Here is a 16,255-nt window from a genome sequence, read left to right as displayed (position 1 = left end):
CCTGCTCTATCTGTAAAGTGTCTTGAGATAACTCTTGTTGTGATTTGATACTATAAATAAATTGAATTGAAAATGAATTGAATTTACTGGAAGTGACTGATCATTTTCTGTCCCTGTGTTTTATCAACCCTGTCTTCCTTACCTTGTCCTAGTGTCCCTTATGGGGTGTGCTGCTCCCTGTATGAGCATTAAAAGACAGTGGAGAACAGCATGTTTATCTACTACATTTCATTATTTATTTCTCAATTTGGCATAATATGAGATTTCAGTTTTGGCATTGTCCTCTAATCAGTATTCATCCTGTATTTGATTCTATTTCCCCACTATCATCACCCCGCCCCTATTCCCAGCATGACACAATTTATCACTACTATTCTTCTCCTGAGCCCCATTTCTTTAGGCTTGGTGCCCTCTGTCCAGACTGAGGACTGTCTGGACTTCCTAAGCACGCTTAAGTAATTCCTGCATTTTTTGAATCAAATTGTGTGTCCGCTAAAGTGCGGGTTGGAGGATCTGCTGGGGCACAATGTGTCAGGTGATGCCAAGGTGCGCCCAATTTACCTTTGACCTGGACCGTTTGTGAAGTAAACTCTTCACTTTGGACCAGTCCACCTGGGGTTGGCCCACTTCCTCTTGTGGACCTTAACCCTGACCCAGCCTCTCCTACCTTAATGGTCTGCCTCTCGTTCTGAGTGGGTGCTGGCTTCTTTCTCCACTGGGTAGAGAGGGCTGAGACCAAATAGGTTAGTTTCATTCATATAGGCAGACATTTTCACCTGTTTTACATCCAATAATGGCATATGACCTCCATCATTGGGTGAACCTGACATTGGTCTGCCAGGCAAGATCCTGTGGGGGGAGGTGCGTCTCTCCCCCTTTTGCAGCTCTCATGGCCATGAGTGCCAAGGAAGGGCCTCCACCCACACCATCCTGCTCCCATGGCAGACCTTGGCTATCTTAACCTGCAATGTTTGGTTGGCCCTTTCCACTAGTCCCTGGGACTGTGGATGGTAAACCGACCCGAATGAGTGTGTGATCCCAGAGCAGCCTCAACTTCTCTCAACAACTGGTTGTTAAAATGGGTGCCATTATCTGACCTGATTCGTCTTGGAATGCCATATCGTGGTATCAGTTCAGTTTTTAACCATTTTACTACAGTCTTTCCATCTTCATGTCTAGCTGGGATAGCTTCTACCCACCTAGAAAATCTGTCTACCATTACCAAATCTATACTGATGTCTTGGAAACAGGCTGTTGGAACCGGGAAAGAGCCCATCGGCGTGGTGAGGGCAACATGAGGATCAGGAACCGGGTGCACTGCTGGAATGGTGACATCGTCGGAGCCAATAAACAATCTGGTGCAGGGGAACTGGTGGCGGGGGGGGTTGTCAGCGTCATGAGTCTCACAGGGTCTTGGAGTGTGGAGGGCGGCACTTCTACTGAGATGTGGGTCCCCTGGGAGTTCATCCATCCAAACTTGCACACTAAGTCCCTCCTGAGTAGCTTAACTGGGCAGGAGGGAGACATCAGGAAGGAGTGGAGAACCTGCTGTTGTTGGTACTGGACTGTGATGGTTCCGTAAAGGACTGGTCTAGAGGTTTGCCTGTGACCCCTTTAATGGATTGAGTCCTGTTGGAGAGAGAGAAGACCCCTGAATTTACACATGAAAAGGTGGCGCCAGTATCAGCCAACATGATATAACTGTGTCCATTGATTGTCAGAGTGATGAGGGGCTCGGCACTCAAGGGGAAGTGAGTGGTGCCGTTGTTGTCAGAGAGTCATTGTGGTGGTGGGTGATAACCCTGCTGGTCATCCACTGTGCCAGGGCTTGGTTAGCAACAGGGGCGGCCACGGCTGTGGCGGTTGTTGAGATTGCGGGCTGCTGCCTGTGCCCCAAAGTTCTGGCTCTTTTCGGGCTGCGGTTGTGTCTGGCAGTCCCTGGCATAATGTCCGGGTTGTCCACAGTTGTAGCAGTAATATGTGGTTCCTCCTTGTACAGGTCCTCTCCGCCCCCTGCCTCTAGGGGGGGCCTCGTCTCTTCCTCCTCTTCCTCTATTTGGCCAGGGTGTTTGCCACTGTGTAGATTGTACCTGTGGTGGCCAGGGCGGTTGTGGTTGAGGGGGCCAGGGAACTTGTGGTGGGGGCCCCATCATCTGGGCCATAGCATAGACGGCTTCGGGGGTCACCTGGACCATTGGGGCTTGTGTCACGTGGGTGAATGGGTTGTTGCTTTGTCTGGTCTTGTGATGGTTCTCTCCAAGGTTGTATGGAGGAGGTGGGGTGGTTTGTGAAGTTGTCAATTCTGGGAACCTACGTCTTCAACAGCAGCACCACAGTCGGACCAGAGGCTTGGTCAATTATCAACGCTTCACTCGGGGTCACACAATCACTCTTTTCCAAACTTTTACAATTTTATCTCTGACAAATACATACAGATACATTACTTTTTCAACACGTGGTGACTCACCTTGTGGATGAAGCCACCACAACGAACACTGGCTCGCTGTGCTGCGGTCTTCCCTCATCAGTATAGGACTTGCAGCGAATCAATCTACCGACAAGTTTATCGAAACACCCACAGAAAGCTCCAATAATTGGAATCGTCTACGCATCCCAGATGCTTCAAATCTCTTATCTCTACATCCGCTGAGAACTGCCCAGAGGTGGGTAGTAACGAGTTACATTTACTCCGTTACATTTACTTGAGTAAGTTTTTGAAAAAATTGTACTTCTAGGAGTAGTTTTAAATCACTATACTTAGAGTAGATTAGTGAAAAATAAACTGTACTCTTTTTAGGTTACATACAGTATGTTTTACACATGCAGTATCCATCCAAATTTGGTGTGACAAGTCTCTCAAGTAAGCTATTTTGTAATTAATAATTTATTTTATTGATTGGATGAACTATAATTTGCCTAAAGATAATTATTTTTATCTTTGGCAGTCTGATTGATGCTTGTGTTAAGAAATAAATCAGACGTTACTCAACAGTTACTCACTACTTGAGTAGTTTTTCGTCAAGTACTTTTTTACTTTCACTCAAGTAATTATTTGGATGACTACTTTTACTTTTACTTGAGTCATATTACTCTGAAGTAACAGTACTTTTACTTGAGTACAATTTTTGGCTACTCTACCCACCTCTGGAACTGCCTTATGGGCCGGTTCTCCTCTAAGACAAACACTGACACGTGGGCGCTGCAAACTTCCCCTCACAGTAACACTGCGGGTTTATCGTATTACTCACACCACGTGCTCCAAGAATTTTATGGAATCGTCATTATCTCATTCGCTGAACTCAGTCTTATGGACCGAGACTCCAAAATGGTGAACGCTGGCTCTGTACGCGCCGAGACCTCCCTCGGCATGTAGGTCGATCACTCCTACCTGGCAAGTTTTGAATCCCTCGCGTACAGTAACTCTAATGGAATCACCTTATGAACACTGGCCCGCTATCGCGTTTCAGGCCTTCTCCAATTAGTAATTCTATTAACCCTTGTGTTGTCTTCCCGTCAACCATGAATTCTTTTCACTTTTTCAATGTTGTGGGCGCTTTATTTTTAAATGTTTTTTCCTAAGTTAAAAACTTAAAATGGGTCAAATTTGACCCGAGGACAACATGAGGGTTAAGCAAGTCTACTAACAGGTTTATCGAACCTCAACACACAGCGTGGCTCCATACAATTATGGAATCATATTTTATCAACTCATGCATCCTTCTAAATCGTCTACGCATCCCAGATGCTTACTCTCACACTTTCATTCATTCATCAGAGAAAATGGAATGCATTGCTCTATGTCCACAAAAACACTTAATAATTTTTAGTCTATATTTTTTTTTTACATAATGTACTCACCCGGAGGTCTGATCACTTTAATTTGGTTTATACTATTATACAATATGCTGAATTTGATGAAACAGGTTTCAGCTTACCCTTTTTTAGAGAGCTCCCTGTGACCATTCCTCCGCGGTTTGCACAAAATGCCTCCTCTGTCTCGTTCCGGCAGACGTGGACTGTCCGTGGAATCTGGACCCGGAGTTAAACAACTTCTAATCCTGATTCCGTGGAATTCCTAAGTTTAACCACTGCTCGAAAACCATCCTCTGCTACCAAATTTGTTGCGAATTCCACTTGGAGGGTCCAAACGTCGGGACTCAAATAGCTAAGGAATCACTCTAGCTTTGATTAAGTATACCAAAAAGATTTATTAATAAAACAGAGCAATGCATTCCGGACAATAATTACGTGCACGGGTCTCTATGGAACATGACTAGCTCAGAGGTTCACAACAAAGGCCCCGTAACAGTCACATGCAACGGTTTATAAAGCCGCCTTTAAGGGAGTCCTATTGGTTAAAAGCGTCACAAGGCGGGTCATATCGCCATAGCAACTGTATTTCTATTGGCTGGGTGGGCGCGACTTCCTGTTTACATTCTTCGGCAATGTGTGTGCGTGTGTTGGGGGTTGTTTCCTGTGGGAATTCCTTTGTTCCCCTCCATTTTGAGTGAACACGTGGCTTTCTGGTCTTACTGCATCCGGTTCACTTGTAAATGTAATGTTCTGCCAACAGGGTATCGCCCCCACCTGGATGCTAAGCAACAGTACACTTTCTCCCTCATTCAACGTCTGATATGAGTTTTGTTTCATTAACTTATGCATAAGTTCATTCACAGTGTCTAAATATGATAACAATACCTGAGTACAATTTCTCACAATAATTCACAATACCTGAGTATAATTTCCCACACCAGCCACCATGTTTAATGTCCTTTAGTGTCCCTTATGAAACAATTACATGTTGACGGGAGTTGATGGAAATATTATAGTTAAAAAGCTAAAACTGATACAAGTTACGTTCATTTTGTGTTCATTTTGTGTTCATTTTGTTCGTTTTTTTAACCTGGCAATATAGTTTCAGTGTGGCTTCAATTTTCTGAAACCAATGTTTCTTGAAGGTCTTAATTTCAGTTTTAGTCTTTCTGTTTATCAAGATGAGATCCAGACTCAGTTGTAGGATTCTAAGAGTAATGCTGTTCTGAAGCATCTATCCTGGAAATGCACTTCCGTTGATCCAGACTCGAAGAACACAGATAAAACAGCACAGATAGAAATCATCAATGTGAAATAAACAGTGTGTTCAGTTAGGACCCCATCGCTTATAGCAAAAAGCTAGGTTTTTATGAAAATGTGTTTTTCGGTGCTTTATAGTAACCGTAAAGTGCCTGACTTACTGTTTGCAGATGTCCCATTGTCAGTGGGGCTAGTGGAGCCCCATTCACACCCTCTGCATCTCAACACCATCGAGTTCCTCTGGGATCCTGTCAAGAACGCTTCTGTTTTCATCCAGGTACAGCTGACCGCTCCATTCTGGTCACGCGTCTGGGGGAGTCTTTAACGTCTACATCACATTAAACCTATGGTCATCAAACCCCACCTTGGTCATGTTTTCTCAGGTCAACTGCATCAGCACCGAGTTCACCCCCAGGAAGCACGGCGGGGAGAAAGGAGTGCCCTTCCGTATCCAGGTGGACACATTCACCACCAATGAGCACGGGGAATACATGGAACATGTCCATTCATCCAGCTGCCAGGTCAAAGTCTTCAAGGTATGAGTACTACTTGCCTGCCTATCCTCATCAAACGTGTGTAAAGTTATGCTCTACTTTAATAATCATCACATTATACTATGATCACAATACCAAAACCACATTCAATACATCCCAGCAACAATGTCAATAGAGACATAACAACATTCAAAACTCAACACTTCACATTGTTTTAATTCCACTCGTGGACACAGACATATTTCATTATTAAACCACAAATTATTGGCTATATCACAATACAGTTCCATGGTTGGAAAGGAAACAAAATCTTATTTCCCCAGCCCCTTTCTCAGATAATACAACACGCAGAAATAGATAGACTGTTGATCAGTGGATTTTACATAGACTAGAGAAAGACCCAAAAATTAGATTTAAAAGCCAGAAACCACAGACTGAAATATCCATTTGCGTTAACGCTGTATTTGCATTGAAGTTCCTTCCGTGATCCTTATTTTCTGAACTAAAATGAAACACAGGACCTGGTTTAAATTATTCACAGAATGCCGAGATAAACACATATGCACATGACATACAAAAAAACCAAATGCAATTCTGTGTTTTTGATATTTTATATAACCACTTCTAATGTAGATGTGATTTTTGTTGTTGTTGGGAAGCCTAAAGGAGCTGATCGCAAACTGAAGACGGACAGGGAGAAGATTGCTAAAAAGGCCCCGCAGGACCGAGAGAGGTACCAGCCGTCCCAGGACAACACGCTGCTGAGAGAGGTGCGTAGAGGACCTCTGTTTGCTGTTTTTCTGTCAGTAGCACTGGACGGGTGTAAGTGCATTGATCCCACAGCGGTAAACTCCTGTGTGGTATTTATCTGATCTCATGAGCGCTCAAGCCATGCCGACGTTTTATTGCTGTCCCAGTGTTTTCCTCCTCTCACGTTACACTTTAAACCAGCCCGTCACTACATGTTAATATGTTGCTTCGCTCCTTTTGGAGTGTGCTCCTTCGGTGCTGAGCCTTGTCAATGATTGGACGACCCATGGTGCATCACTTTAGTGTCTTTGAACATCACGTGACTTGGCACTTTCAGTTAACTCTTGTGTTAATCTGGTTTGTCATTCATCTGGATAGAAAACTAACGAAGCTAGGAACCTTTAAATAAGAGATCACTGAACACCAGTGCTGAAAGAAGTACTTCTATCCTTTACTGAATACTACAAGTAATACAGGAACGTCTGTAAAAAAGGATTCCAGGTACTTATTATGTTAGCTTGACCTCTTTCAGAGCGCTGAGAGGGTTTACTATTTATATACTGTTGGTTGGTTTTGTCCATAGATCATGTTCTGTAAAATTGGTAATTTGTTTTGCATGCACAATCTGTATTAGTCACATAGAGTAAAAAGTTTAACGTTTCTCGCTATAAAGCGGTATAAAATGGAACCACTGAACTTAGGTGAAACGAATAGACATAGTTCTCAGGGAGAAGTACATTTTTTATCTCAGAACAAATTTCATATTTCTCTATTATTGTCTTCTGATGAACGAAAAGATGTTCGATTATAGTAGCTCCAAACTGATCCCAAATGATCAATGCTTTGTCTTTGGCATTGTTTTTATTCTTTTATATTCTGAGCTTCTGCTTGTACCCCTGTGTGTACGGTACTGTGTGTACATTACTGTACACACAGTACTGTACACACAGTACTGTACCCTGCATCTCAAAAACTTGTCCTCTGTCTCTGTGAAACTGTAGTTCTTGTTCTTAGTTGATATGAACCTGCAACCAGTCCAAATCTATTGAGCAGCCAGTACTGTAACAAAGTGAAAGCCCAATGTTCAGGGCCATACAATGAGTTCATTGTACAGTATACAGCCCACACTGCACTGTACTACAGTATACTACTAAAAAGGACACGAATCAAAGAAGTAAACATGTGATCAATGTGCTTCTTCTTGTCTTTGAGCTGGGTCAGGCACTTTGTCCACATCACGAGCAACATTCCCCCTCCTGAGGCAACCTGTTTGCTCTCTGAACCGGCCTTTATTGGTTGTGTCACAACATTTGAAACAAGTAAAATCAATTTTGAGTGGTTGTGTTCAATCAATGCCACGTGTTCTCTATTTGCATTTGATTGTTGCCACTTGTGTTTACCGGTATGGATGACAATGTGCATTAGAGTACACAATGTGTTTGGAGAGATCTGCTGCTTGGGTTTTACCATGTGAAATGCTTTAAGGCAGAGATCTTCAGGGGGTCCTAGGGGGTCCTTAGAGTTAGTGAAGGGGGGGCTGCTAAATTATTTTAAAGGAATATGTCTTGGAAATATGTCTTCAAAAAATAAAAATGTCTGAAAACATATTATTTGAATCCAACATATCAATAGCAAAGATATTTTCACATTTAAGACAAAGATAAATTGGCCTATTTTTGAAAAACATGTTTACATATTGAAAATAAGCTTACTATATAAGGTAGCAACTATGGTAGGTATACAGTTAAGCTTAAAGATTCACTGTGCCTTCCACATGTATGTTTAACGTTAAAACATGAAGTATAAATAATTTCCATTTATTTTTATCCATTGGGCCAAGTTTAATCTGCAACTCAATTGTACACAATGTATTCTGTAGGGGGTCCCTACTCTGTCTCGTTTTCAGCTAAGGGGTCCCTGGTCTAAAAAAGGTTGAAGATCCCTGGTTTAAGGTATTGACAACAGACTGCACAATTAGCTAAATGAATCCAGAGAGCTTTGTTCAGCAAACGGGTTTTTTAGTGTTTTAGCAATTGAGAAAAACTGTAATCCTTGTAGGTTTCGTCATTTGATCATTTTATCTGTTGTTATAAAAATACTGATAAGTGCAGCTTTAATAGGGTTTCCATAATGTTTAGTTTTAGAAATGTCACTCATGTAGTCTCTGTGCTAAGATATGTCAGAATCATAATCCAAAAAGCGCGTTTTTCTCTAGTGTTCCCCTTGGCCCGATGCCCTGACTGTCACCAGCCACAGCAGCAGCAGCAGCAGCACTCCATCACCAGTTTACCACGGCTCAACTTCCTGTTCTTTCCCCGATGGGTGAGTCAGCATTTGGCATCGACCTAATTCATAGAGCTCTGTAGGAAAACTGTAGGTTAATGTCCAGGTGGACTAAAGGTTACAGAGGCTGTGAAATCTGGAAATGGTCTTTCTAGGCTTGGGGTTGGTCAGTGTACCCGTGGTGTTACACTAACAATGGTAACAGCTCCCTCTATGGGTGCCCACCAGGATGACTCAATTCGTCCTGGGCTGTACGACAGTGGTTGACAAACAAGGGGTATATGACACCCAGTGAGTACCCAGTGGGAACGTGGAAAGATAGCCGAGTAGCTCAACTAACGGCATTTGTAAATTTAGAAATTATGATTTGATTCAAAGAATATATTCACATCTTCAGTCAACTGTAACACCTGAACACAAAACACTACACTGTTCAAATTATTAGTGATAAGTACTGGATAAATGGTTGAAATAGTTAAAAGTCACCTTGGTCAAATATTCAGCTTCATGTAGGCTAGTGCTAGCACCATTGCTAGTCTCCCATTGCCAGACCTTCCTCCACAGCCCCGCACAGAAAGGTCTTGCTAGTCCACACAGCATTCTGGGATGGGTGAACAACATGTTCTGGTTTGTTGGCATTTCTTTAAACCAATCACAATCATCTTGGGTGGTGCTAAGCACCACAGTGCTGCTGCTAATGGTCTCTAGGAAGGAAGTTGTTTTGGTGGAACATGTGTATGTTCAGTAGTCGTCAACAGAAAACTCCGATTGGACAGATAGTCTAGCTAGCTCTCTGGATTTACCCTGCAGAGATCTGAGGACCAGGTAACCATAGTCCTCCGAGTGGACAGATAGTCTAGCTAGCTGTCTGGATTTACCCTGCAGAGATCTGAGGACCAGGTAACCATAGTCCTCATGAATCCACCAGAGGTTACAACGCCAACACAGAGACAGAGGACGGGGACAGACATCTGGCTGAAAAGAAGGACATCTGGCGGAATATGAACAATATCCACCTTTATAAAGGCCTAAAATTACTACTTACACTTTTATGTTCCCTATATCTGTCTTTTATTCTCTGTAAAGCGTCCTTGAGTGTTAGAAAGGCGCTGTTAAATAAAATGTATTATTATTATTATTATTATAAATAGCATTATGAAGGGGTACCAGTTCATCAGACAAAACTGTGTGGGCACTTTGTTTTTTTCAGTAGATTGACAGACAGATGTCAACAGGGAAGTACAATCAAAACCCAGAAATGATCGCTCCAATCTCTTCTTTCTTCCTCTGTACATTTCTGTAGTAATTCTTCTCCAAACCAGCATGGGGAGCTGCTATTGCCCGGCTGCTCTGAGGTACGTTATAGAGAACTTTGATATTCCTTTAGGCCATTATTGGGAGACAGTGGATGCTGTGCTGCTATAATCAATTCAGGGGCTCTTCTTCTTTTTGACATGTAGCACCTTCTGCCGTCGACCCCGCCGCAGGATGCCCAGCAGTGGCTGCACCGACACAGGTTCTCTCCTTTCTCAAGGCTCTTCTGCAGCTTCTCAGGTAACAGGGGGTAAAAAAAAACAATCATTCACCGAATATTTCTGAGCAGGAACGAAGCAGAATAGATCTTCTGCTGTTGTCGCAGGTGCTGATCTGTTGAGGATGAGCAGGGAGGATCTGATCCAGATCTGCGGTCCAGCTGATGGTATTCGCCTCTTCAACACAATGAAAGGAAGGTTAGACATTAAGATACACCTCTATGTGCTCAGCAAATTCAGTTTCATTCGGCTTTCTTACCCAGTCTCACCGCAGCACGTCATAAAGCGATGCTTGTCAGGTACCTTTGGCGCTTGAATCGACGCTTTCGCATTGTATTAAGACTATCTCGGGACTCGCGTCTAGCCCTCCGGCGTCATATTTAGATGGGCCTGCTCTGGATTCTTGGCATCCCTTTTCGACACTCTGAGTCAGGACGTTTAAGTGACATGCGGCACAAGAACGGGACAGTTAGGTTTAAGGAAGGACTGTAGGTGGAGAACTTTGACAGAAACAGAACCTTCTCTACTACTACTACTGTGGCGTGTTCTTCTGAGCACCTGTAACACAGTCTCTGCTCACATATTCCAGGTGTATACAGCCCCGTCTCACCATCTATGTGTGTCAGCAGCAGGCCAGGCATCAACCCACCACCAAGCCAGGGGCGGGAGACAGTAAGTCTACATACTGCATAGGAGACGTCTAATACTTAGGATGTTTTACAACATAAGTCACCATACAGGAAGATAAGATGAGATCTTTGTGAACATCAATAAAACGGAAAGGGGAAATGTGTGCTCTAATGTGGTCCTGGATTTGTACATGGAGCTGGTTCATGTGTGTCCTCCTGTGTCCCCTGTGTCTTCCCTGCAGTCTACCACGCTCTGTACCTGGAGGAGCTGACACTGTTGGACCTCTCCGAAAAGATCGCTTCGCTGTACAGCATCCCTCCACAGCAAATAACGCACATCTACAGACAGAAGCCCATCGGGATCCACATCTTAGTCTCTGACGAGGTATCCTTACACCTCCTCTATGAACTATGACTATGAATAGTCTTGCATTGGCAGACCTATCTCCGCTGTGGAGTAAGGTCTACACCTTTAGTGTAGACTTTGATTCATAGTTCAAGTCAGATTTCACCATACAGTATTAAATGTAGGGCTGGACAATATAATAATATTATATCGTTGTTATCAAGACATGAGACTAGATATCAGGACATTTGCATGAGTGTTGTCTTTTTCTGGTTTAACAGGCTGCCTTACATTACATTGATTCAGTTTTCCTAACTTACCGGACTGTTCAATCGTGGCTTAACCCACTTTGTCATTATATCCACATTATTGATGATTATTTATCTGAAATCTAAAATGAAAGTATTTTGTTAAAGCAACAATTGTCAACACTACAATATTGACAAAAATATGGACATTGATGTATTTGGTCAAGGTGTAATTACGTAAATGAGTAACAACAACGGTATAGAATCAGTGGGGAACGCTTTCCTCTAGAGCCGACTATTTAACACTGCCTCTTCGAGGCCAGGAAATCCCACGTTAAAGGATTGTTGTTGGGGAGTTGGGTTTAAACATGATATTCAACCATGTGGAGATTTTAATTTGCAGCACGTTGGAAATGGAAGTGATCTGTGCTCACGTCGGTCGATCCCTTTGTTTCAGATGGTGCAGAACTTCAGGGATGAAACAAGCTTCATCCTCAGCATCATAAGAGGTCATTATTTTAAAGTCAACTTCTTCACAACTCACTGTTGGACATTCAGTGTCCACCCTGTGTAGCTTGATTGGCAGTCTCTGAATGATCTCTGACTGTTTTCTGTTTCCCAGATGAAAACACTAATGGCTTCCACGTCGTGTTGAAGTGACCGACAGGTACTCCGGAGCCTCGAGGTTTTTTCTCTGACAATCAGTGGAATTGTACAGCTTGTATATAATTCCTTCAAGACTGCGGTGCTTTTATAAACACTGTTAACCTTTAGGTTCACTGTTGATTTTGTTGCATTGTTCCTGTGTTATAGTTTTGTTTTATTCCTGTTGTTAAGTTAGTTTTTCATGCTTGAAATGTCTAGTGCAGTTTTCAGAGGGAACCCCTGCTGTATTACTCCTTCACATGGTCATACATTTTTGGTCAACACCTAAAAATGCAACGTGAGGGACTTTCATGATAAATAAAGCAGAGTAAATGTTTCACACCATCACGCCGACAAATAGAAAAGACAAATGAACAAACTGTACCATGCTGTTTGGATGTAATGCGATGTCCCTGCTCTATGCTCATGAATTATGTCCCGCATAATGCTGTCATGTTCCTGTTAGCCGTTCTGCTCTACGACCTATTTTCTTGAAAATTCTAATGTGAAATTTAATACAAGTGAGGTGGGAATGCACATAGACCTCTGGATGTTTAAATTCAGACCCTGTGTTGCAGTTTGGAAGGATGCTTTGGACTGCCATGGCTCTATGATTGTGTGTATTTCACTCAAAATAAAGTATTCTGCAGTTTTCTAGAGGTCAACGGACTTTATTCAAGTAATGAAAATGCTAGTAAAACTTGAAAATAGAGGCTAACAATAGAAGTTAAACTGAAAAATAAGTAGCTACAAAGCAGTCAGGTGCAAGTAAACGCAATAGTACAATGTTTTCCTCTACAGTAGAAGTACACAGTAAGTCAGTAGTATACAGTTAAGTTGCATATTAGGTACTTCAGGGTCCTGTAAGTAATGTTGAGGTACGATGGTTCTGGAGGAACCTGCGAGCCGTAGTACCACAGGCCAAGCAATCGGCTTGCTCCAAACAGGCCCTTTTTGAACATGCACTGCATTAGTGTCTCTAAAATACAGATCATTTCTTTTTAAGTCACATATACCTGTATCCCTGCAAATGCCCCTTTATTGCAAAAAGACGTTTCAACCCTTCCTGTCCAACCTGTGTGTGTATGTAGACCTCAGGCTAGCTGCAACATGAACTGACGCATTTATTTACGCTATTTTCCTGACAATACGCACATAATTGCTAGGGTGATGCTGAATAAAAAGGCACAGACTACTATAATTATCCACATTTTGCAGCAAGCGGAGGAGAGTTTAGCTGTGGTGATGAATTTGGAAATGAGGCTAAAAACTGTCAGAGTGCTCTATTTCTCCCCCAGCATACAGTAGTGGAACTGTTGTGTTTCAAATGGTGTTCTTTATTGTGGAATCGTCACAATTTGTCTAGTACTGGAACCCAGAAGCAGACCAGGACAAGGTGAGTTGGAATAACAAGGGGAGTATTTGTAGTCTGAAAATGGAAGCGGGTAAGTCCAGATGGTTGGGAGTGGGGGGGAACAGGCAGGCTGGGAGTTTGTACAGATCCCAGAATGCAACTGTGGGGTGGTAGTAGCTCAGTCCATAGGGAGTTGGGTTGGGAACCGGAGGAGTCATAAGTCCCCGTACGGATCGAAAGTATGGTGGTGGACTGGTAGCTGGAGAGGGGCCAGTTCACCTCCTGGGCACTGCCAAGGTGCTCTTGAGCAAGGCACCAAACCCCCAACTGCTCGGGGCGCCTTTCCATGGGCAGCCCCCTCACTCTGACATGTCTCCATTTGTGCATGTGTAGGTCCTGAGCATGTGTGTGTAATTCAGGCCTGTGTGTAATAACAACAGAGTGAAAAGTGTAGTTTCCCCTTGTGGGATTAATAAAGTATAATAAAAAAAAAAAAAATATATATATATATAATAAAGTTGTCGACCAGACAAGCGTGAGTTTCTATCCAGGTGGTTAACTGTAGACAGAGGAACAGGAGGCAGGTTAGTGACAGGCAAAGAGACTTCCAAAAACTAGAGGTTTGACACGAGAGCTACACACACTGGTTAGGCTAGCGATCCGCAGGGAATGGCTTACATGGTGCAGAGGTGATAACCAGCAGGGATGTGTTCAGGAAACACGACAAACAGGCTCAAGATGCAGGAGTCATGACATGAATGGCAGCCCAACAGAAAAAGAGTGAAGTCCAAAGTTGCAGGACTTGGCGGCGCTGAATGGGGGCTGACTGGTTGTGCGTTTTGCAGAATGAACATCATTGTATAATGCGTCTGTTCAGAACACGGTGGCTTGTTGTGGTACTTTCCATTTGTGTTTAACTTTAATTGAGGCGGCTGTTACGCTTTAAGGAAGTGAGGATCCAAACGCAGAGATGAGGCAGGAAGGCAGGAGTAGTTTAACAAGGATTTATTCACAAAAACGGTAATGACAAAACCAAAAATGCAAAAAACAAACAACTCCAGGAAGAGGAAGACAAAGTCCAAAATGTCTAAAATCAAAAAAAAAAAGGGTCCACAGAGAAAAGGGGAACCTGAAACCAAAGGGAATAGTCCAAACAGGTCAACGGCAGACACACAAAAGGATCTGAGGAGAGACAACGGCAACACACAGGTTAAATCCAGGCGGTAAGGAGGAAGGAACAGGTGATCCAACAGGTGAGACACGTCAGAGTGGACGACGATCTCAGAGGCCGGAAAACACAAGGCAGGTAGCGAAACTAGACGCAAAAAACAGACTATAATAAGTAATTAGCCTGTGCCTGTGTTAATGTTAACTAGCATTTTTAATTATTTTCAGTTTTGAGGGTTTTTTACCTGCTGTCTCAGCTAGCGGTTAGCTGAAATCCCCCCTCCACACACACACACACACACACTTATACCACTTATGATTAAACCAAATGTTGGTGCCATCTGAATAACATCTAAACTGGGGCTAAAATAAACATAAACTGTTAATCACTGTGTTGCATTGCATTCAGTTTATTAAAATGGGGCGATAAGTCCTAGAAACGCCCCTGGTTTTGACACAGACTTCAAAACCTGTGAACATATCCTCTAAGCACCCAAAAAAAGACAGTGATATGCACCATGCACCAGAGATAATAACTATATTAGCGCCGATATCATTTCTGACGGGATGTTCGACAGCCACTTCTGTCGTTACCATACCCCAGTGGTTCCCGAACATTTTCAGCTCAAGACCCGAAAGAGAAATTTGGTGTGTCCCCGGGACCCGAATTTACAAAAACACACCATGAATCATTGTAACATCTACATTTTTAATCTGTGGACAAAAGACGGAACAAACCATGAATTTAAATGTATATGAAGTACATTTATTCCATTATAAAAGTAAACAAAAACAGAAAAGGTCTCTCTTCTCCTTTCTGGGTCTCACCCCTTTCTCAACTCATGTTCTTATCCCCTCCTAGGATAAGAGAAGAGAGAGAGAGAGAGAGAGAGAGAGAGAGAGAGAGAGAGAGAGAGAAACCCCCCCCCCCACACAGCATCTGAGCTGAACAGACCAGTGTAGCAAAAAAAAAAACGCTCATTCACATAAGATTGATATGCATTTTACTCTGCCGAATGGCGACCCAATAAAACGGGTCAGCGACCCATTTTGGGTCCCGACCCTAAGTTTGGGAAACATTGCCATAGACCATAGACCAGTGTTGCCAGATCTTGCGAGACAAATAAGCAACCAGGCCTGTGAAAACAAGCCCAAAACAAGCGAATTTATTTTACAGAGCCCCCCCCCTAAGATCCTGGAAGAGAAAAATAAATAAACTGTGTGACGGTTTTCCAATCCGTGCGGACGGGTTGTCAATTTCCATCCACGTGGACAGATTGGTAAACTGTCCACACGTTAGTTTCATTTTCTCTCCCTGAGCTTCAGGACGATGACCACAGGAGGGAGTTAAACCACCTTTTAACGTTATTTAACATTAGAAAACTGATGGGCTATCAAATATACACTTTGTACAGTGATTTAGAGTTCCTCCTTTCTCTTCCTCCCAGTCTTTGTTATACTTCTTCCCGTATTTCGCCCACTTTATCCCGGGTATTTATTCCTCCAAAACCTCTCCTACAGTCCAGTCACCATCAGTCGCTCCTCGCGCATTTTCCTAACCAGAAAACAACAGACTGCCCTGCTCTGCCTCTGATTGGCTGGTACTCGTTTCCATCTGGGTCAGAGCCAATTAGAAGTAGGAGCTGGGCGGGAAATAACTCTGTTGTCTCCAGTGTGTATGGGGAAAGGGGCGGGACCGAGGAAACAGGCAAGACAAACTCCTACGTTTATATA

General features: G+C 43.1%; 1 protein-coding gene across 1 annotated transcript; it reads left to right on the top strand.

Annotated features, from left to right (window-relative positions):
* The first annotated feature begins 5,188 nt into the window (after positions 1-5,188).
* LOC116684802 (transcription factor CP2-like protein 1) lies at positions 5,189-12,616 on the top strand. Its single transcript, XM_032510234.1, has 11 exons — positions 5,189-5,350; positions 5,457-5,609; positions 6,227-6,337; positions 8,533-8,639; positions 9,904-9,955; positions 10,061-10,154; positions 10,240-10,330; positions 10,722-10,804; positions 11,004-11,146; positions 11,813-11,864; positions 11,978-12,616. The coding sequence occupies exons 1-11, from the start codon at positions 5,189-5,191 to the stop codon at positions 12,013-12,015; spliced, it is 1,086 nt and encodes a 361-aa protein (XP_032366125.1). The 3' UTR covers positions 12,016-12,616.
* Positions 12,617-16,255: the final 3,639 nt, after the last annotated feature.

This window comes from Etheostoma spectabile, unplaced genomic scaffold (genome assembly GCF_008692095.1).
Source record: "Etheostoma spectabile isolate EspeVRDwgs_2016 unplaced genomic scaffold, UIUC_Espe_1.0 scaffold00569331, whole genome shotgun sequence".
Classification (NCBI taxonomy): Eukaryota; Metazoa; Chordata; class Actinopteri; order Perciformes; family Percidae; genus Etheostoma; species Etheostoma spectabile.
This window is presented reverse-complemented; position numbering and strand designations above follow the sequence as displayed.

Coding starts and splice junctions, on each gene's coding strand:
- LOC116684802 (XM_032510234.1), top strand. CDS start 5,189: ATGTGTTTTTCGGTGCTTTATAGTAACCGTAAAGTGCCTGACTTACTG. Junction 10,155..10,239: donor GCTCTTCTGCAGCTTCTCAG/GTAACAGGGGGT, acceptor CTGTTGTCGCAG/GTGCTGATCTGTTGAGGATG. Junction 10,331..10,721: donor TTCAACACAATGAAAGGAAG/GTTAGACATTAA, acceptor CACATATTCCAG/GTGTATACAGCCCCGTCTCA.